Here is a 21,321-nt window from a genome sequence, read left to right as displayed (position 1 = left end):
AGCATGAGCGGGGGAGGGGCAGAGACAGAGGGAAACACAGAATCTGAAGCAGGGTCCAGGCTCTGAGCCATCAGCACAGAGCCTGACACAGCTGGAACCCACAAATGGTGAAATCATGACCTGAGCCTAAGTCAGAAACTTAACTGACTGAGCTACCTAGACGCCCCAAGGTGCTTTCAGAATCTTAGGAAGAATGTCTTTAAAGAAAAAAAAAAACACATAAAGAGATCATAGCAAAACTACTAGGAAAAAAAAATGAAAAGAGGAGAACAAAACATCTAAAGTGGGAGAAAAAGACACAGTACCTTTTAAAAAGCAAGTGGAGTCAGATTCCCTGTCAACAATTACAGAAGCTAGATGGCAAAGTAAAGATACTTATAACGGCTAAAAGAAAATAACTACTCACCCACCCAGAATTCTTAATGAGCAAAAAATACCCTGTACATCTTTTCAATAAATGTGCATGAACAACTGTACATTCACATGCAAAAGAATGAATTTGAACCCCTACCTCACACCAAACACAAGAATTAACTTAAAACGTATTACAGACGTAAATGTAAGAGCTAAAACTATAAAACTTTTACAGGAAAATATAGACATAAATCTTAGTGACCTGGAATTAGGCAGTGTTTTCTTAGATATGACACCTAAAGCACAAGTGATGAATGAAAAAGGCATAAATTGGACTTCAAAAATTTAAAAAGCTTTCATTCTTCAAGAAAGTGGAGAGTGGCGCCTGGGTGGCTCAGTCGGTTAAGTGTCCGACTCTTGGTTTTGGCACTGATCATGATCTCATGGTTCATGGGTTTGAGCTCTGTATTGGACTCTGAGCTGACAGCGTGGAGCCTGCTTAGGATTTGCTCTCTATAATCTCTATTTGGGTCTATAATCCATTTTGAGTTAATTTTGTATATGGTGTGAAAAATGGTCCAACTTAATTCTTTTAGCATGTGGATACCCAGTTATCTCAGCATCACTGTTGAAAAGATGATTATTCACCCATTTAAGTAACTTGACATCTTTGCTAAAAAATCACTTGATTGTAAAACAATTTATTTCTAGACTGTAAATTCTACTCCATTGATCTAATACATCTATATTCTTATGTCAGTAGCACACTGTCTTGATTACTGTAGCCTTGTAGTTTACAAATCAGGAAATGTGAGTAATCCAACTTTTTCTATCTTTTTAAGATTATTTTGGATATCCTGGGACTCTTGCATTTCTTAAATTTCAGAATCAACTTGACAATTTCTGAAAAAAAGTCAGCTGGAATTTTGATAGTAATTGTGTTGAATTACACATCAATTTGAGGTGTAATGTTATATTAACTATGTTATAGCTTAGAATCCATGAACATGGGATGTCTTTCCAACTATTTTTATTGTATTCAGCTAATTTTAATTAAATGTTTTATAGTTTTGTAATTATCAGTATACAAGCTCTACACTTATTTTGTTAAATATATTTCTTAATATTTTATTCTTTTTGATGCTATTATGTATAGGATTTTTAAAAAATTTCATTATTCATTACTAGTGTGGAGATATAAATTGACTTTGAATATTGAACCTTTATCCTGCAAAATTGCTAAAATTCTTTATTAGTTCCCATAATTATTTTTAATAGGTAGCTAGGATTTCTGTATATCAGAAAATGTCTTAGGAAAATGGATATATTTTAATTTCTTAGTTTACAATCTATATGCCTTTTATTTTTTCTTCTTGGCTTTTTTTCCTGACTAGTATTTCCAATATAATATTGAGTAGAAGTACTCAGGGCATATATTATGATTTGTTCCTTATCTTTGGGGTTGAACTTTGAGTTTTTCATTAGTAAGGATGATATTAACCATGTTTTTTTCATAATCCTCTTTATTAGGTTAAGGAAGTTCCATTTCAGTTGCCCTGTTTGTTAAGGTTGCTGGGTTTTTTTCCTTAAATCAAGAGTAAAATGCTAGGTTTTCCACTCCTTTTTCTGTGTCTGTTAAGTGATTTTTTTTTGTCTTTTAGTTTATTGATATGGTGCATTACACTAATGTCTAGCCTTGCATTTCTGGAAGAGATACCACTTGGTCAAGTTGTGTTATCATTTTTATATTGATAGTTTTGGATTCTTGGTATATGCTTGAGATTTTTTTCTTATTTTTATTGTGAAAAAATATACATGACATAAAACTTACCATTTTTACTGTTTTTACAATTCACTGTCATTTTACAATTAACATTACTTTGCAAATATCACCATCATCCATTCCCCAGAACTTTTTACACTTTTCCAAACTGAAACTCCATATCTATCAAAGTTGATTTCACCATTGATTTTCATGTGCAACTGTTTTTAACATTTTTATCTATATTTTCTTTTGTCGCCAATGCTTTTGGCATTATATCCAAGAAATAATTGCTAAATCCAATGTCAAAAAACTTTTCCTCTCTATTTTCTTCTAAGAGTTTTATAGTTTTTCGCATAATGTGTAGAGAAGTTGAATCACTATGTTGTACACCTGAAAGCAATGTAACATTGTGTGTCAACTATACACAAATAAAAAATTAAAGTTTTTATTTAAATTCCAGTTGTTAATATACAGTGTAATACTAGTTTCAGGTGTACAATTTAGTGATTCAACACACACATACAACACCCGGTACTCATCAAAACAAGTGCACTCCTTAATCCTCAGCATATCTAAGAAAATGTTTTATGTTTGTAGCTCTTACATTTATGTGTCTAATCCATTTCATGTTAATTTTAGAATATCCTGTAAGGTAAGGGTTCAAGTTCATTCTTTTGCATGTGTATACTCAGTTTTCTTAACACCAATTGTCGAAAAGACTGTCCTTTCCTATTGAATGGTTTTGGCACACATAAAAATCATTAGACATATGTGGAAGGATTTGCTTCTGGGGTGGCTATTTTAGTCTGTTGGTGTATATATCCGTATGTTAGTATGCCAATGTACATGGTTTTGAATACTGTAGCTTTTGTGGTAAGTTTTGAAATCAGGAAGTATGAGATCTCCAAGTTTTTTCTCCATTTTTAAGATTATTTTGACAATTTCAGGACCTTGAAACTCCATACGAATTTTAAGATGGGTTTTTCTATTTCCGCAGAGATACATTGTTGGTGTTTTAATAGGTTTGCATTGAAGCTGTAGCTCACTTTGGGTGATATTGCCGTCTTAATATTTTTCCTCCAAGTCATAAATATAGGATAGCTTTCCATTTTTGTGTTTTCTTTAATTTTCTTCAGCAGCACATTGTGGATTTCATTGTATAAATTTTACTTTACTTTGGTTAATTTTACTTTTAAGTATTTTTTCTTTTTGATGCACTGATAAATAAAATTGTTTACTTAGGTTTCTTTTGGGAATTTTCATTGCTAATTATAGAAATGCAATTGATGCCTTAATTTTTGTATCCTTAAACTTTGCTGAATTTATTTATTGGTTGTGTGAATGTGTGTGTGTGTGTGTGTGTGTGTGTGTGTGTGTGTGTGTGTGTGTAAAATCCTTAGAATTTTCTTTATATATACAATCATGGCAACTATGAGGAGAGATAACTTTTTCTGTTCCAATTTAAGTTCCTATCATTTCTTTTACTTGCCTCTTGCTTTAGACTAGGACTTCTACTAAAATCTGGCATCCTTGTGTTGCTCCTTGTCATTAGAAGAAAAGCTTTCAATTTTTCACCACTGAGTATTATATTAACTGTGTTTTTTATAGGTGGCCTCTACTATATTGAAGGACTTTCCTTCTACTTCTAGTTAGTTAAGTGTTTTATCATTAAAATGCATCAAGTTTTGCTTCTTGTGCATCAATTGACATGATCATGTGTTTTTTCCCCTTTATTCTGCTATTTTGGTATATAACATCATGCTTGTATTCCAGGAACAAATCTTACTTGGTAATAGAATATGCTAACGGTTTTGCTAATAATGCTTTAATATGCTCTAGATTTCAGTTTACTGGCATTTTATTATTCATCACTGTAGATTTTTTAAAAGTTTGTGTTTAAATTCCAGTTAGTTAATATACAGTGTAATATTAGTTTCAGGTGTACAATATGGTGACTCAACACTTGCATACAACAATGAGTGCTCATCACAATTGCACTCCTTAATCTGCATCACCTATTTAAACCACCCCCCCCCCACACACACACCTACCTCCCCTCAGGTAACCATCAGTTTGTTCTCTACAGTTCAGTTTGTTCTTGGCTTTCCTCTCTCTTTTATTTTCCTCATGTTCATTTGTTTTGTTTCCTAATTCTGTAGATTTCTTGAAATTTTTAAGTCTATATTTGTGAGAGATATTGTTCTAACATTTTTTCTTTTTGAACTGTCTTGTGTTGTTTTAATAATCAAGTCACATTGAATGACACAAAAAGCATTTCTTACTCATAGTTTTGGGAACAATCTGTAATGTATTATATTGTCTGAAAATTTTGGAGAATTTACCAGTGAAGTCATCCACACTCACCCTTTTCATTGTGGGACATTTCCTTATTAATAATTCAAATTTACCAGCTTTGTTGATCTTTTCAAAGAACCAAATTTTGGTTTTGTTGATTTTCTCTGTCACTTGTGTCTTTTTTATTTTATCATTTTCTTCTCTAATTCCTATTAGTTCTTTCCTTCTGTTCCTTTTATGTTTAGAATACTTTTTTTCAATATCTTAAGATAAAATTCTAGGTTATTAATTTGAAATATTTATTTCCTATTTTAAGCATTTACAGATATCAATTTCCAAATAGTGATTTCAATGTTTTTCATAAATTTCTGTATGTCATGTTTTTATTCCTATTCATCTTAAGTATATTCTAATTTCCCATGAGATTTTTTTTTCTTTGATGCTTTGGTTATTTAGGAGTGTGGTTTTTAATTACCATGTTTGTACATTCCCTAATGTACTTTTATTATTGATTTTTAATTTAATTCCATTGTATTCAGAAAACATAATTGAGTATTCAGAGAACATAATTCATATGATTTCATTTCTTCTCAAATTATTTAGACTGTTTTGGCCTCACATATGACCATTTTGGAGAATTTCCAAATGCATGGAGAAGAATATGTATCCTGCTCTTGTTGGATAGAGTGTTCTATAGATATGTTATGGCTAGTTCATTTGTAGTGTTGTTCTAATTTTGTATTTCCTTCTTGATTTTCTATTTCTTCTGTCCATTATTGACAGTTGACAGAATGTCAGCTATTATTTTTACCTACTTCTTCCTTCAAGCCTGCCAGTTTTTATTTAATAGATTTTGGTGCTTTGTTCCTAGGGGATATGTTTGTAATATTTTCTGTAATATTTCTTCATGCGTTGACAATCTTATTGTAAAAATTCTTTGGTTGTCTTTAGTAACATTTTTTTTTTCTTATACTTTGTGTGTGTGTGTGTGTGTGTGTGTGTGTGTGTGTGTGTGATATTTCTATAGCCACTCCAACTCTCAGTGTTATTGTTCTGGGTTTTGTATTCCTTCATGATTGTGGATTGCCATGTCTGGTGTGATGTCTCTCTCTGCCTCTCCTACTGGATTCTATGAGAGTTTTCTCCTTTGTCCAATGTGTAAGAGTTGCTTAGTTAGTTTTTAGTTTTTTGAGATGAAATTTTTCCATATCTAGCTGCAGATTTGGTATGTCTATGGGAGGAAGTGACTTCAGAATCTTTTGTGTTGCCATCCTGAAATGGAAACTCTATCCCTATTAGCATTTTAAAGATGTTACTTTATTGTCATATTGTTTCCATATTTTCTAAAGAAAATCTGTCAAATTGTGTCTCTTTTCTCTTTAAGCCATCAAGATTTTCTTTGTTTTTTAGCAGTCTTCATGTCATATGTTTGGGTGTATTTGTGTATGTGTGTGTTTAATTCTTCTTAGTGTTCTGTGAGTTTCTAGGAACACTGGTGTAAATACTATATTATCATATGGATTTTCTTAAAATTTCAAATTATATTCAATAACCTCTCCATAATTATTTCAGTTTATTTTTGATAGTTTTCTTCTTGCATGCTCATATCTTTGTAATTTATATAATGTATCATGTTCTCTTAACTATTTTAATATAGGTAGATATCTTTATATTTTTTCTTGAATGAAAAGACACATGTCTAGTTAAATTTTTTCAGTGTCTTTAATTTTTGCCTTTTGAAGCCCTGCTTTCAGTCTAAAATGCTTATTTTTTTACACAGATACTACTATTAACCATCTTTTTCTTCTGTTAAGTGTATGAAATGAGGAACTAATCACTTTAATTAAATCAGAAAGTGATATGTATTAAGTTTTGGTTAGAGATTAAATAACGTTCACTCTATCTAGTTTACTGTTGTTTTTATGGCCATAACTCTTTAGGGTTTTCAACTGAGAATTGGTATATTTACTGAGACTCCTTCCCTTGGCAACTATGTAACCACAACACAGAAACTGCAGAAAATCCGCACTGCTTTATGGAAGTCTTCTTATATTTTAATCTCCTGCTCTTCACACATTTAGAAGCAGGAACGATTCTTGAGGCAGGGAATAAAGTATATGTTGAGAGCTCTTGAGTCTCTAATTTTGTCACTATAACTATGAAGATCCTTCAACCTTGGCCTATTTTTATGTCCACCAAATGGCCTGCTTCCCTAGCTAAGCAATAATTTTGACTTCTCACCCATAACCAGGTTTAGAATGACCTCTGGGATAAAATAAACTGCTTATTTCCAGTTTACTAGAGCCTGTGGGAGTTTCAGCTGAGATCCAGGTTTGTACCTGTGGATCCTCTTTTGGTGTGCCATTTTTCTTCAGCACCATAATGCAGTGGTTAAATCTTCCTATCAAAGATTTTTGATTTCATCCTTCAACTACAATAGAACTAATGGACGCTATAATAAATAAGATCCATTGGTTGGATTTTATGAGAATTGAACACATTATGTGCATGGATTGGATAGTAAATGTAAAAACTGAGACTCCACGATTTCTTTCTAAGAAAAATATGAAAATATTTTTCTAAGAAAAATTAGAAAATATTTTTCTTAGAAAAATATGAAAAAATAAGATATTTGTTAGTGGTTTGCCTTGAAATGATATTTATATAAGTTAGGTTATTGACCAATAAGTCAACTTTTAAACTTTCTTATACATTTATAGATATCTAGACTTATTAAAAATTAGAAGATACACTGCACACCATGGTTAATTTTAAGATATCTTTTTGGCAAGAGTGCTTTCAATTTTTAAATATTTCATTGAAATTATATTGTGTGATCTTAAATCTAGTTTTTGTTTTCAATATGTGTTATGATTGTATTTTGTATAATATATTTTAAACCATATCAGATTTTAAATATACTCATAAATTATTTTAAATTAACATAAGCTCAATATGACTAAACACACATTTTTTTCCAGGTGCAGATTTTGGTCCTGCAGAGTGTTATGCTCACCTTAATTCTAAGGCCGATCAATCTGGGAACTGTGGTTCAGGTCCTTCAGGATACATACAGTGTAAAACTAAGTATGCTTTAAGAAATCTGTCTGAGAAACTCTATTTATTGCCTTAAATTAGAAAATCCAACCAGATAATTAAGCTTATGAGTAATCAAAATATTACCTGCCCATGAAGTTAGACTATATTCAGTCAGTTATAAAGGTCTTTAATACAGAATATCTGCACTACCTTTTCTCATACATCCCATTATCTCTTTTATTGTCCCACAGAGTGTTTACTTTACATATATAGATACATTGATAACATTAGTTAGAAGGACTGGTCATTTCTATTTTGCACGTTGTCATTTTAACTTTACAAAGTATGAGCATTCTTACAGTGATGAAAAGAAAATGTATGAATTTTTACTGTCCAGTAAGTAAAGGACTGTGTTTAAGACCATGTGCTCTACAGCCACGCACCTTGGTGTCAATTCCTAATACCACTGGCTTACCTTCTTGTGTGAACTTGGATATGTGCTTCATTTTTCTGATACGCCAAATATGAATAGTAATTCCACCAACACCATTGGGTTACCATTACTATATATATTAGAACCAGAATGTTACTGCTCTTATAATATTTTATTTTGATATGATTTCAAATTTGGTTTGGTAGTAAAAGTAAAAATTCTGTAAAACATTTCTAGTTTGCATGAATCATACAAAGCCTCCCCATATACCTTCGCCCAGGTTTACCAATTATTTACTTTTGCCCATTTGCTTTATCCTTCTATTTTTTTAACTCTCTTCTCTCCTCTCTTCAAAATGATTTTCCTAAACCATTTGAAAGAATATTGAAAACTATGCTTCTTTACCCATAAAAAAAGCATGTGTGTTTCCTGGGAATAAAGATATTTTCTTACATAGCTATAGTGTAGCTATAAAGCCATGTTTCATATTAGAACTTCTGGGGCCCTTAGGTGGCTCAGCCAGTTAAACGTCTGACTCTTGAGATTGGCTCAGGTCATGAACTCACAGTTTGTGAGTTCGAGCCCCAGCCAGCATCAGGCTCTGTGCTGACAGTGCAGAGTCGGTTTAGGATTATTATCTCTCTCTCCCTCTCCCCTTCCCCCACTCACTCTGTCTCTGTCTCTCTCAAAATAACTAAATAAACTTTAAAAAAAAAAAAAACCTTCTTTAATTGTCTTAGGGAAGTATTTATATCTATTTTGTCTTTTTCAGGAACAAATCCAGAGTCATATATTTGTTTGTATTTAGTCATAATGTATTTTTCATCTTTAATCTAGATATTTTCTTTGTTTTAATTTTTTTCTTTTCTGTAGTTTTTTTTTTTTTTTTAATGCTACAGAGTAATTGTTTTAAAGATGTCCTTCAATTTGGCTTTGGTGGATATTTTTCATAGATTCATGCTATACGTTTTGGCATGCTTACTACTGAAGTGATATGTATGCCCTAGTATAATTTTTAAAAAGTACATGGATTTTTTTCTCAGTCTTGTCTATTTTAGATTAAATTATATTGAGAACATGTACATATTCTGTTCCTCTTCAAACTTTACTTCACTAGGCTTAAAATTCATTGATGATTTCTAATTCCATTATTTACTCTGCCTGTAAGCTAGAAATGTACAGTAGGGAGAAGTATTCCCTTCTCTATATTTATTTATTTGTTTATCTATGTGTTTATTTATATTGGTTCAGACTCAGCAATTGTTATTTTATTCAATAGTATAGAATACTTTACTGTTATTATTTATTGTGGTTCTTTTTCAAATTGTCTCAGTTTTGGCCACTGAGAGTCTCTTTTATTTGGCCACAGTGTTTGATAGGACTCTTTAAGAACTTCCAGATTTTGGGGGTGCGGCTCAGTTGGTTAAGTGTCTGACTCTTGGTTCAGCACAGGTCATGATCTTATGATTTCCTGAGTTCAAGCCCCGCATCGGCTCTGTGCTGATAATACTGAGCCTGCTTGGGATTCTCTGTCTCCCTCTCTCTCTCTGCTCCTCCTCCACTCATGCTGTTTCTGTCTCTCTCAAAGTCAATAATAAATAAACTCAAAAAAAAAAAAAAGAACTTTCACATTTTTCTAGCACAAAATATTCTAGGCTCCTGTTATGCTTTTCCTGCCCCTAATCTGGATTCAGCTATTTATCCAAGTAGCCTATATTCCTTTTAGTAGAGAATAATATTAAAAAAATACATATCTGGGCAACAGATGTGCTTATTTCCACTATTTTTTATTACCTCTGCACCTTCTCAGTCAACAGACCTAGAACATACATTTAATATATGCACATACATGTATCATACAATTATTAATTTGCTCCTTTATATCTCTGCATTTAAAACATGAACTTACAGTGATTATTTCTGATTATACACCATAAAGTACATTTTAGTACATTTCTCATATGTTCAAACTCAAATATGCAGAAGTTATTTGTTAAAAATCATGTATAAAAATTGCATTTACTGACTAAAGAAAACCTTCTAGTGATTATGATTGTATTTTCCTTTAGTCATTGATCATTTTTATATTAGTTGCTATACAGTGCTTCTCTGTTAATTGTGATATTTGAATCATATTGATATTGGTATCTAGGGATTTATTTGCTCCTTGGCCAAGTCTTATTTCTTTTGGCATGTATACATTTTTTTTTTACTTTATATTGGATACTAGGAATAATACATAATGGAAATTTTTCATTCATTTATGCTTTCTGAAAGCAATAGAGTTTTGTTGTGGAAGGGATTTAACATAGATGAACTCACACTATAAACAATACCCTTCTGTGAGTTGTAGTTGAAATACTGTTTATTTCTTTATGCCTCTTAAAATGCTTTATGCCTATTTCTTATGCCTCTTAAGATGCTTTTTATGAACTCCCTGGAGTCTTCACTGTACATGCTGAGTTCAGTGGTCAGACAAGATTTATGGTGAAGTTTATGCACACTTCAGTGCTGAGCTCTTTTTAATTTCTGGGCACCTAATTGACACGAGGCCCATTTTTAGTTCTGCCATCTGATTATTTAAGCTAAGAGATGTTGGATGTATCCCAATTCACAATATCTCATGATATAGTCCCCATTGTTAAAGCTCAATTATCATACAATTGTTCCCTTTCGGGTTACATTCCAGGGCCTTTCTCTCTCTCTCTCTCTCTCTCTCTCTCTCTCTCTCTCTCTTTCTCCCTTTCTCTCTCTCTCCCTCTCTCCCTGTGTGTGTGTGTGTGTGTGTGTGTGTGTGTGTGTGTTTCAATTAGAATTCTACCCTTACTGGAATCCTTAGTTTATTACATGCAGCGATCAGTGAAACTATCCACTACAAGAAACGGTGGGACATCTTGGTTCCAGAGTTTGAGAGAGTTTTTATAGAATTTGGGTTTGTTTTAAGTGATTTTCAATTGGGTTTGAGGAAGTGGATCTTTCTTCTGAATTTGATGCTTTCAGAAAGTAAAGGTATGATTGAGTATCTCAATAAATCTTACATATGAAGAAGAAAGATTGGAGAGAAGTTAAGCTGTAACTGATAATGAAGCAACAGCCACTCATATTAGCTGGATGAGATGGATGTTTGATAATTTTGTTGTTTGGAAAATGTTTATGTTTTGTCTCTCTATGTTCATTCATAATTTATGGATCAGGTCTGTCTTTTCTTGATGCATCGTGACCACAGAGCGACTTGGCTTAAAGTTGATATTCCTAAAATTGCTTATATTCAACAGTTAAGCAGAAGATCTAGCTGTAAGTGCAAGTCAGTTTGCATTAACTCCAATACTTTTCTGTTAATATCTTCACCTGAATGTCAGAGGATGCTTTTCTCTTTTTCATTTCCCTTTTTTGCCCAAAGGCAGACAAAGCCAGGCCATAGAAAATTGCTCCAAGTTACCTATATTTTTGTCATTGCTAAGATTTTACCGATTAGGAAGTTATTTAGAGAATGTGGTATAAAGTTGGGCTCATGTTAGTCTCCCCTGCCACTTTTGCTGCAAGATAATTTGTTGAATTCTCTGATGTATCAGTGTCTGTGTGGTAGCATTTAGACCCCCAAAAAGACTCGTAAGCCAAATAAAAATTTTATGGCATAATATTTGCTATAAATATATGCTCACATTGATACAGCAGACATAATTTTCAGGATATCCGTTTTGTTAAAATACTGCATATACCTTAAATAACGTACATAGTGATAACTCTACGGTATATAATTCATTTACTTTTGTTATTTTTAAAAAATGTTTACTTATTTTTGAGAGAGAGAGAGAAACAGAGAGAGAGCATGCATGCAAGTGGGGGAGGGGCAGAGAGGAGGACAGAGGGTCCCAGGTGGGCTCTGTACTGACAGCAGAGAGCCTGATGTGTGGCTTGAACTCAAGATGACCTGGGAGATCACCTCTTGAGTTGAAGTCTGATGCTCACCTGACTGAGCCACCCAGGCGCCCTACTTTTGTTAATTAATCTAACTTTAGCTTTTGAATTCTTAAGTTTTAAAATGTTTTCATTTAAATTCAAGTTAGTTAACATACATTATAATATTAGTTTCAGGTGATTCAGTACTTACATACAACACTCGGTGCTCAACACAAGTGTACTCCAAAATCCCTATCACCTATTTAACCCATCCCCCATCCACCTCCATTCTGGTAACCATCAGTTTGTTCTCTATAGTTAAGAGTCTGTTTCTTGGTTTTCCTCTCTCTTTTTTTGCCCTATATATATTTTTTTGTTTCCTAATTTCCACATACAAGTGAAATCATGTGGTATTTGCCTTTCTCTGACTAACTGATTTCACTTAGCATAATAATCTCTAGCTCCATCCATGTCATTAAAAATGACAAGATTTCACTCTTTTTATGGCTGAGTAATATTCCATTGTGAATTGATGTCCACATATTCCTTATCCATTCATCAATCGATGGATACTTGGGCTGTTTCCATAATTTGGCTACTGCGGATAATGCTGCTGTCAACATTGAGGTGTATGTATCCCTTTGAATCAGTATTTCTGTATTCTTTGGGTAAATACCTAGTAGTGTGATTGTTATATCATAGGGTAGTTCTATTTTTAACTTTTTGAGGAACTTCCATACTGTTCTCCAGAGTGGCTGCACCAGTTTGCATTCCAACCAGCAGTGCAAATGGATCCCCTTTTTTCCACATCTGTTGTTTCTTGTGTTGTTGATCTGAGCCATTCTGACAGGTGTGAGGTGATATCCATTGTAGTTTTGATGTCCTTGATGATGGCTGATGTTGAGCATTTTTTCATGTGTCTATTGGCCATCTGTATGTCTTCCTTGGAAAAATGTTTATTCATGTCTTCTGCCATTTTTTAACTGCACTGACAGCACAGAGACTGACATGGGGCTCAATCTCACAAACCATGAGAACATGACCTGAGCCAAAATCAAGAATCAGATGTTCAAATGACTAAGCTATGCAGGTGCCCCTCTGTTCAGTTCTATTGATCTGTGTGTGTGTGTGTGTGTGTGTGTGTGTGTGTGTGTGTGTTGTGTGTGTGTGCCGGTACCATGCTGTCTTGATCACTACAGCTTTGTTTTTTTTTTTGTTTTTTTTTGTTTTTTTTTTTTTTATATTCTAGTCTCATTTTATTTTTTTCAATATTTTTTATTTTTTTAATTTTTTTATTTTTTTTTTATTTTATTTTATTTTATTTTATTTTTTTTTATTATATGAAATTTATTGTCCAAATTGGTTTCCATAAAACACCCAGTGCTCATCCCAAAAGGTGCCGTCCTTAATACCCATCACCCACCCTCTCCTCCCTCCCACCCCCCATCAACCCTCAGTTTGTTCTCAGTTTTTAACAGTCTCTTATGCTTTGGCTCTCTCCCACTCTAACCTCTTTTTTTTTTTTTTTTTTTCTTTTTTCCTCCCCCTCCCCCATGGGTTCCTGTTACGTTTCTCAGGATCCACATAAGAGTGAAACCATATGGTATCTGTCTTTCTCTGTATGGCTTATTTCACTTAGCATCACACTCTCCAGTTCCATCCACGTTGCTACAAAAGGCCATATTTCATTTTTTCTCATTGCCACGTAGTATTCCATTGTGTATATAAACCACAATTTCTTTATCCATTCATCAGTTGATGGACATTTAGGCTCTTTCCATATTTTGGCTATTGTTGAGAGTGCTGCTATGAACATTGGGGTACAAGTGCCCCTATGCATCAGTACTCCTGTATCCCTTGGATAAATTCCTAGCAGTGCTATTGCTGGGTCATAGGGTAGGTCTATTTTTAATTTTCTGAGGAACCTCCACACTGTTTTCCAGAGCGGCTGCACCAATTTGCATTCCCACCAACAGTGCAAGAGGGTTCCCGTTTCTCCACATCCTCTCCAGCATCTATAGTCTCCTGATTTGTTCATTTTGGCCACTCTGACTGGCGTGAGGTGATACCTGAGTGTGGTTTTGATTTGTATTTCCCTGATAAGGAGCGATGCTGAACATCTTTTCATGTGCCTGTTGGCCATCCAGATGTCTTCTTTAGAGAAGTGTCTATTCATGTTTTCTGCCCATTTCTTCACTGGGTTGTTTGTTTTTCGGGTGTGGAGTTTGGTGAGCTCTTTATAGATTCTGGATACTAGCCCTTTGTCCGATATGTCATTTGCAAATATCTTTTCCCATTCCGTTGGTTGCCTTTTAGTTTTGTTGGTTGTTTCCTTTGCTGTGCAGAAGCTTTTTATCTTCATAAGGTCCCAGTAATTCACTTTTGCTTTTAATTCCCTTGCCTTTGGTGATGTGTCGAGTAAGAGATTGCTGCGGCTGAGGTCAGAGAGGTCTTTTCCTGCTTTCTCCTCTAAGGTTTTGATGGTTTCCTGTCTCACATTCAGGTCCTTTATCCATTTTGAGTTTATTTTTGTGAATGGTGTGAGAAAGTGGTCTAGTTTCAACCTTCTGCATGTTGCTGTCCAGTTCTCCCAGCACCATTTGTTAAAGATGCTGTCTTTTTTCCATTGGATGTTCTTTCCTGCTTTGTCAAAGATGAGTTGACCATATGTTTGTGGGTCTAGTTCTGGGGTTTCTATTCTATTCCATTGGTCTATGTGTCTGTTTTTGTGCCAATACCATGCTGTCTTGATAATGACAGCTTTGTAGTAGAGGCTAAAGTCTGGGATTGTGATGCCTCCTGCTTTGGTCTTCTTCTTCAAAATTCCTTTGGCTATTCGGGGCCTTTTGTGGTTCCATATGAATTTTAGGATTGCTTGTTCTAGTTTCGAGAAGAATGCTGGTGCAATTTTGATTGGGATTGCATTGAATGTGTAGATAGCTTTGGGTAGTATTGACATTTTGACAATATTTATTTTTCCAATCCATGAGCAGGGAATGTCTTTCCATTTCTTTAAATCTTCTTCAATTTCCTTCGTAAGCTTTCTATAGTTTTCAGCATACAGATCCTTTACATCTTTGGTTAGATTTATTCCTAGGTATTTTATGCTTCTTGGTGCAATTGTGAATGGGATCAGTTTCTTTATTTGTCTTTCTGTTGCTTCATTGTTAGTGTATAAGAATGCAACTGATTTGTGTACATTGATTTTGTATCCTGCGACTTTGCTGAATTCATGTATCAATTCTAGCAGACTTTTGGTGGAGTCTATCGGATTTTCCATGTATAATATCATGTCATCTGCAAAAAGCGAAAGCTTGACTTCATCTTTGCCAATTTTGATGCCTTTGATTTCCTTTTGTTGTCTGATTGCTGATGCTAGAACTTCCAGCATTATGTTAAACAACAGCGGTGAGAGTGGGCATCCCTGTCGTGTTCCTGATCTCAGGGAAAAAGCTCTCAGTTTTTCTCCGTTGAGGATGATGTTAGCTGTGGGCTTTTCATAAATGGCTTTTATGATCTTTAAGTATGTTCCTTCTATCCCGACTTTCTCAAGGGTTTTTATTAAGAAAGGGTGCTGGATGTTGTCAAAGGCCTTTTCTGCATCGATTGACAGGATCATATGGTTCTTCTCTTTTTTTTTGTTAATGTGATGTATCACGTTGATTGATTTGCGAATGTTGAACCAGCCCTGCATCCCAGGAATGAATCCCACTTGATCATGGTGAATAATTCTTTTTATATGCCGTTGAATTCGATTTGCTAGTATCTTATTGAGAATTTTTGCATCCATATTCATCAGGGATATTGGCCGGTAGTTCTCTTTTTTTACTGGGTCTCTGTCTGGTTTAGGAATCAAAGTAATACTGGCTTCATAGAATGAGTCTGGAAGTTTTCCTTCCCTTTCTATTTCTTGGAATAGCTTGAGAAGGATAGGTATTATCTCTGCTTTAAACGTCTGGTAGAACTCCCCTGGGAAGCCATCTGGGCCTGGACTCTTATTTGTTGGGAGATTTTTGATAACCGATTCAATTTCTTCGCTGGTTATGGGTCTGTTCAAGCTTTCTATTTCCTCCTGATTGAGTTTAGGAAGGGTGTGGGTGTTCAGGAATTTGTCCATTTCTTCCAGGTTGTCCAATTTGTTGGCATATAATTTTTCATAGTATTCCCTGATAATTGTTTGTATCTCTGAGGGATTGGTTGTAATAATTCCATTTTCATTCATGATTTTATCTATTTGGGTCATCTCCCTTTTCTTTTTGAGAAGCCTGGCTAGAGGTTTGTCAATTTTGTTTATTTTTTCAAAAAACCAACTCTTGGTTTCGTTGATCTGCTCTACAGTTTTTTTAGACTCTATATTGTTTATTTCTGCTCTGATCTTTATTATTTCTCTTCTTCTGCTGGGTTTAGGCTGCCTTTGCTGTTCTGCTTCTATTTCCTTTAGGTGTGCTGTTAGATTTTGTATTTGGGATTTTTCTTGTTTCTGGAGATAGGCCTGGATTGCAATGTATTTTCCTCTCAAGACTGCCTTCGCTGCGTCCCAAAGCGTTTGGATTGTTGTATTTTCATTTTCGTTTGTTTCCATATATTTTTTAATTTCTTCTCTAATTGCCTGGTTGACCCACTCATTCTTTAGTAGGGTGTTCTTTAACCTCCATGCTTTTGGAGGTTTTCCAGACTTTTTTCTGTGGTTGATTTCAAGCTTCATAGCATTGTGGTCTGAAAGTATGCATGGTATAATTTCAATTCTGGTAAACTTATGGAGGGCTGTTTTGTGACCCAGTATATGATCTATCTTGGAGAATGTTCCATGTGCACTCGAGAAGAAAGTATATTCTGTTGCTTTGGGATGCAGAGTTCTAAATATATCTGTCAAGTCCATCTGATCCAATGTCTCATTCAGGGCCCTTGTTTCTTTATTGATCGTGTGTCTAGATGATCTATCCATTTCTGTAAGTGGGGTGTTAAAGTCCCCTGCAATTACCACATTCTTATCAATAAGGTTGCTTATGTTTAGGAGTAGTTGTTTTATATATTTGGGGGCTCCGGTATTCGGCGCATAGACATTTATAATTGTTAGCTCTTCCTGATGGATAGACCCTGTAACTATTATATAATGTCCTTCTTCATCTCTTGTTACAGCCTTTAATTTAAAGTCTAGTTTGTCTGATATAAGTATGGCTACTCCAGCTTTCTTTTGGCTTCCAGTAGCATGATAAATAGTTCTCCATCCCCTCACTCTCAATCTAAAGGTGTCCTCAGGTCTAAAATGAGTCTCTTGTAGACAGCAAATAGATGGGTCTTGTTTTTTTATCCATTCTGATACCCTATGTCTTTTGGTTGGCGCATTTAATCCATTTACATTCAGTGTTATTATAGAAAGATATGGGTTTAGAGTCATTGTGATGTCTGTATGTTTTATGCTTGTAGTGATGTCTCTGGTATTTTGTCTCACAGGGTCCCCCTTAGGATCTCTTGTAGGGCTGGTTTAGTGGTGACAAATTCCTTCAGTTTTTGTTTGTTTGGGAAGACCTTTATCTCTCCTTCTATTCTAAATGACAGACTTGCTGGATAAAGGATTCTCGGCTGCATATGTTTTCTGTCTAGCACACTGAAAATCTCGTGCCAATTCTTTCTGGCCTGCCAAGTTTCAAAAGAGAGATCAGTCACGAGTCTTATAGGTCTCCCTTTATATGTGAGGGCACGTTTACCCCTTGCTGCTTTCAGAATTTTCTCTTTATCCTTGTATTTTGCCAGTTTCACTATGATATGTCGTGCAGAAGATCGATTCAAGTTACGTCTGAAGGGAGTTCTCTGTGCCTCTTGGATTTCAATGCCTTTTTCCTTCCCCAGTTCAGGGAAGTTCTCAGCTATTATTTCTTCAAGTACCCCTCAGCACCTTTCCCTCTCTCTTCCTCCTCTGGGATACCAATTATGCGTATATTATTTCTTTTTAGTGTATCACTTAGTTCTCTAATTTTCCCCTCATACTCCTGGATTTTTTTTATCTCTCTTTCTCTCAGCTTCCTCTTTTTCCATAACTTTATCTTCTAGTTCACCTATTCTCTCCTCTGCCTCTTCAATCCGGGCTGTGGTGGTTTCCATTTTGTTTTGCATTTCATTTAAAGCGGTTTTCAGCTCCTCATGACTGTTCCTTAGTCCCTTGATCTCTGTAGCAAGGGATTCTCTGCTGTCCTGTATACTGTTTTCAAGCCCGGCGATTAATTTTATGACTATTATTCTAAATTCACTTTCTGTTATATTATTTAAATCCTTTTTGATCAGCTCATTAGCTGTTGTTATTTCCTGGAGATTCTTCTGAGGGGAATTCTTCCGCTTGGTCATTTTGGATAGTCCCTGGCGTGGTGAGGACCTGCAGGGCACTTCCCCTGTGCTGTGGTGTATAACTGGAGTTGGTGGGCGGGGCCGCAGTCCGACCTGATGTCTGCCCCCAGCCCACCGCTGGGGCCACAGTCAAACTGGTGTGTGCCTTCTCTTCCTCTCTCCTAGGGGCGGGATTCACTGTGGGGTGGCGTGGCCCATCTGGGCTACTTGCACACTGCCAGGCTTGTGATGCTGGGGATCTGGCGTATTAGTTGGGGTGGGTAGGCAAGGTGCACAGGGGCAGGAGGGGCAGGCTTAGCTCGCTTCTCCTTAGGTGATCCACTTCAGGAGGGGCCCTGTGGCAGCGGGAGGGAGTCAGATCCACTGCCGGAGGTTTGGCTCCGCAGAAGCACAGAGTTGGGTGTTTGCGCGGAGCGAGCAAGTTCCCTGGCAGGAATTGGTTCCTTTTGGGATTTTGGCTGGGGGATGGGCGGGGGAGATGGCGCTGGCGAGCGCCTTTGTTCCCCACCAAGCTGAGCTCTGTCGTCCGGGGGGCTCAGCAGCTCTCCCTCCCTTTGTCCTCCAGCCTTCCCGCTTTCCGAGCAGAGCTGTTAACTTATGACCTCCCAGACGCTAAGTCACGCTTGTTGTCGGAACACAGTCCGTCAGGCCCCTCCGCTTTTGCAAGCCAGACTCCGGGGCTCTGCTTGGCCGGCGAGCCGCCCCTCCGCCCCGGCTCCCTCCCGCCAGTCCGTGGAGCATGCACCGCCTCGCCGCCCTTCCTACCCTCTTCCGTGGGCCTCTCGTCTGGGCTTGGCTCCGGCGACTCCGTTCTGCTACTCCTCTGGAGGTTTTCTGGGTTATTTAGGCAGGTGTAGGTGGAATCTAATTGATCAGCAGGACGCGCGGTGAGCCCAGCATCCTCCTACGCCGCCATCTTCCCTCCCCTTTTCCTACAGCTTTGTAATGTAACTGAAAGTCTGGAATTGTGATGCTCCCAGATTTTCTTCTCTTTTTCAAGATTGCTGTGGCTACTCAGGGTCCTTTGTGGTTCCCTACAAACTTTAGGATTGTTTTTTCTAGGTCTGTGAAAAATGATGTTGACACTTTGCTAGGGATTGCATTAAATATGTAGATTACTTTGGATAGTATATACATTTTAATTTTTTTTTTTTTCAACGTTTATTTATTTTTGGGACAGAGAGAGACAGAGCATGAACGGGGGAGGGGCAGAGAGAGAGGGAGACACAGAATCGGAAACAGGCTCCAGGCTCCGAGCCATCAGCCCAGAGCCCGACGCGGGGCTGGAACTCACGGACCGCGAGATCGTGACCTGGCTGAAGTCGGACGCTTAACCGACTGCGCCACCCAGGCGCCCCGGATAGTATATACATTTTAACAATATTTATTCTTCTAATCCCAGGAGCATGGAATGTTTTCCATTTCTTTGTATCATGTTCAATTTATTTCATAAGTATTCAATAGTTTTCAGAGGACAGATCTTTTACCTCTTTGGTTAGGTTTATTACTAGGGATCTTATGGTTTTTGTGCAATTGTAAATTGGATTGATTCCTTGATTTCTCTTTCTGCTGTATAGGAATGCAACCGATTTCTGTACGTTGATTTTCCTGTAATTTTTTGGTGGAGTCTTTTGGGTTTTCTGAGTATCATGTCATCTGCAAACAGTGGAAGTTTGACTTCTTCCTTGCTGACTTGGATGCCTTTTATTTCTTTTTGTTGTCTGATTGCTGAGGCTAGGTGTCTTGACACTATGTTAAATAACAATGGTGAAAGCTGGCATCTCTGTCTTGTCCCTGACCATAGAGGAAAAGCTCTCAGGTTTTCCCCATTGAAGATGTATATGGTTTTGATTATGTTGAAGTATACTCCCTCTAAAGCTACTTTACTGAGGGATTTTATCATGAATGGATGTTGTTGTACTTTGTCAAATCCTTTTTCTGCACGATTGAAAAGGCCATATGGCTCTTTGAAATCTTTTTTTAAAGTTTATTTATTTTGAGAAAGAGAGAGAGAGCCTGAGCAGGGGAAAGGTAGAGAGAGCACGTGAGAGAAAATCCCAACTAAGCTCTGCACTGCTACCATGGAGCCGATCCTGGGGCTCGAATTCACGAACCATGAGATATGACCTGAGTCAAAATCAAGAGTAAGACACTTTGCTACAGCCACCCAGACACCCCAAATCTTAGTTTTAAAATAACTCAAAGGTAAATAGGCATTATATTCATGCTTAGTAAATTTTTGGGAGTGTAGATAAACTGATACATGTGTTTAAAAAGAGTTTTTGTTCTCATTTTTAGTTTCATATCTAAAAGTATGTAGTTCTAGGCTTTTTGCTACAATGCATTATCCATGTGCAAAACTACCCTTTTAAACAGTAGTTACATGTATGTGAAATGAGATTAATAATACTTTCCCTTTCTACCTCATGTGACTTTTTATAGATTTTAAATTTGATGTTAAACACTTGAAAACATTACTGTTTTACCCTTATAAAGTTAAACACTTGAAATACTACAGTTTTACCTTTGTAAAATTTTGCTTGAAGTCCATGTGTAAATATAGCATACTAAAGATAGAGTATATATAAATTCCTTTTGGTTATTTTTTTAATCTTCACTTTGCTTGGTTTTATTTGATTTTTAAATGTATTTGGATTATAATAATTGAATTACTTTAAATGCAAAATTTAATTAATATTTCCATCATGGAAAAATGTTTTCTTTAATCTATACCCCATACAACCTCATCTCAATGATGATAGATAAATGTAGTCTATTAAAAAATTTCATATAAATGGAATGTTACAGTATGCATTTTTTGTGTTATACTTAATATTCTGACACAGTTTTCAGATTCAAATAGATCAATCTTCTATTAGATTTTATTTTTATTGCTAAGTAATTTTGATTTTCACTGAAAATTACTATATATATGTTAATTAATAGGATTAGTTTATTCATTCCTTATTGATGGTCAGTTATATGGTACATATTTTAGCTATTATGAATAAAACTGCTATAAACATTTAAGGTCAGGTCTTTATAGTGTAATATTTTTTTATTTATGTTTGGTAGATACATACATAGTATCATTACTGAGTCCTATAATAAGTTCACATTAACCTTTTTAAGAAATTGCTGATTGTTTTCTAAAGTGGCTGTGTAAATGTACATCTACATTAACAGAATTCAA

At 35.7% G+C, this 21,321-nt stretch overlaps 1 protein-coding gene across 2 annotated transcripts in view; it reads left to right on the top strand.

Annotated features, from left to right (window-relative positions):
* The window catches only part of ADAM2 (ADAM metallopeptidase domain 2), a 141,993-nt gene that overhangs the window by 92,150 nt on the left and 28,522 nt on the right, over window positions 1-21,321 (top strand). For both annotated transcript variants that reach the window (XM_045459799.1, XM_045459793.1), the window contains exon 16: window positions 7,396-7,501. In XM_045459799.1, coding sequence (XP_045315755.1) covers window positions 7,396-7,501 — 106 coding nt within the window. The remainder of the gene's footprint in view (window positions 1-7,395; window positions 7,502-21,321) is intronic.

This window comes from Leopardus geoffroyi, chromosome B1 (genome assembly GCF_018350155.1).
Source record: "Leopardus geoffroyi isolate Oge1 chromosome B1, O.geoffroyi_Oge1_pat1.0, whole genome shotgun sequence".
In the NCBI taxonomy this organism is placed as follows: Eukaryota; Metazoa; Chordata; class Mammalia; order Carnivora; family Felidae; genus Leopardus; species Leopardus geoffroyi.
The sequence above is the reverse complement of the archived record's forward strand: the minus strand, read 5'-3'. Positions and strand labels throughout refer to the sequence as shown.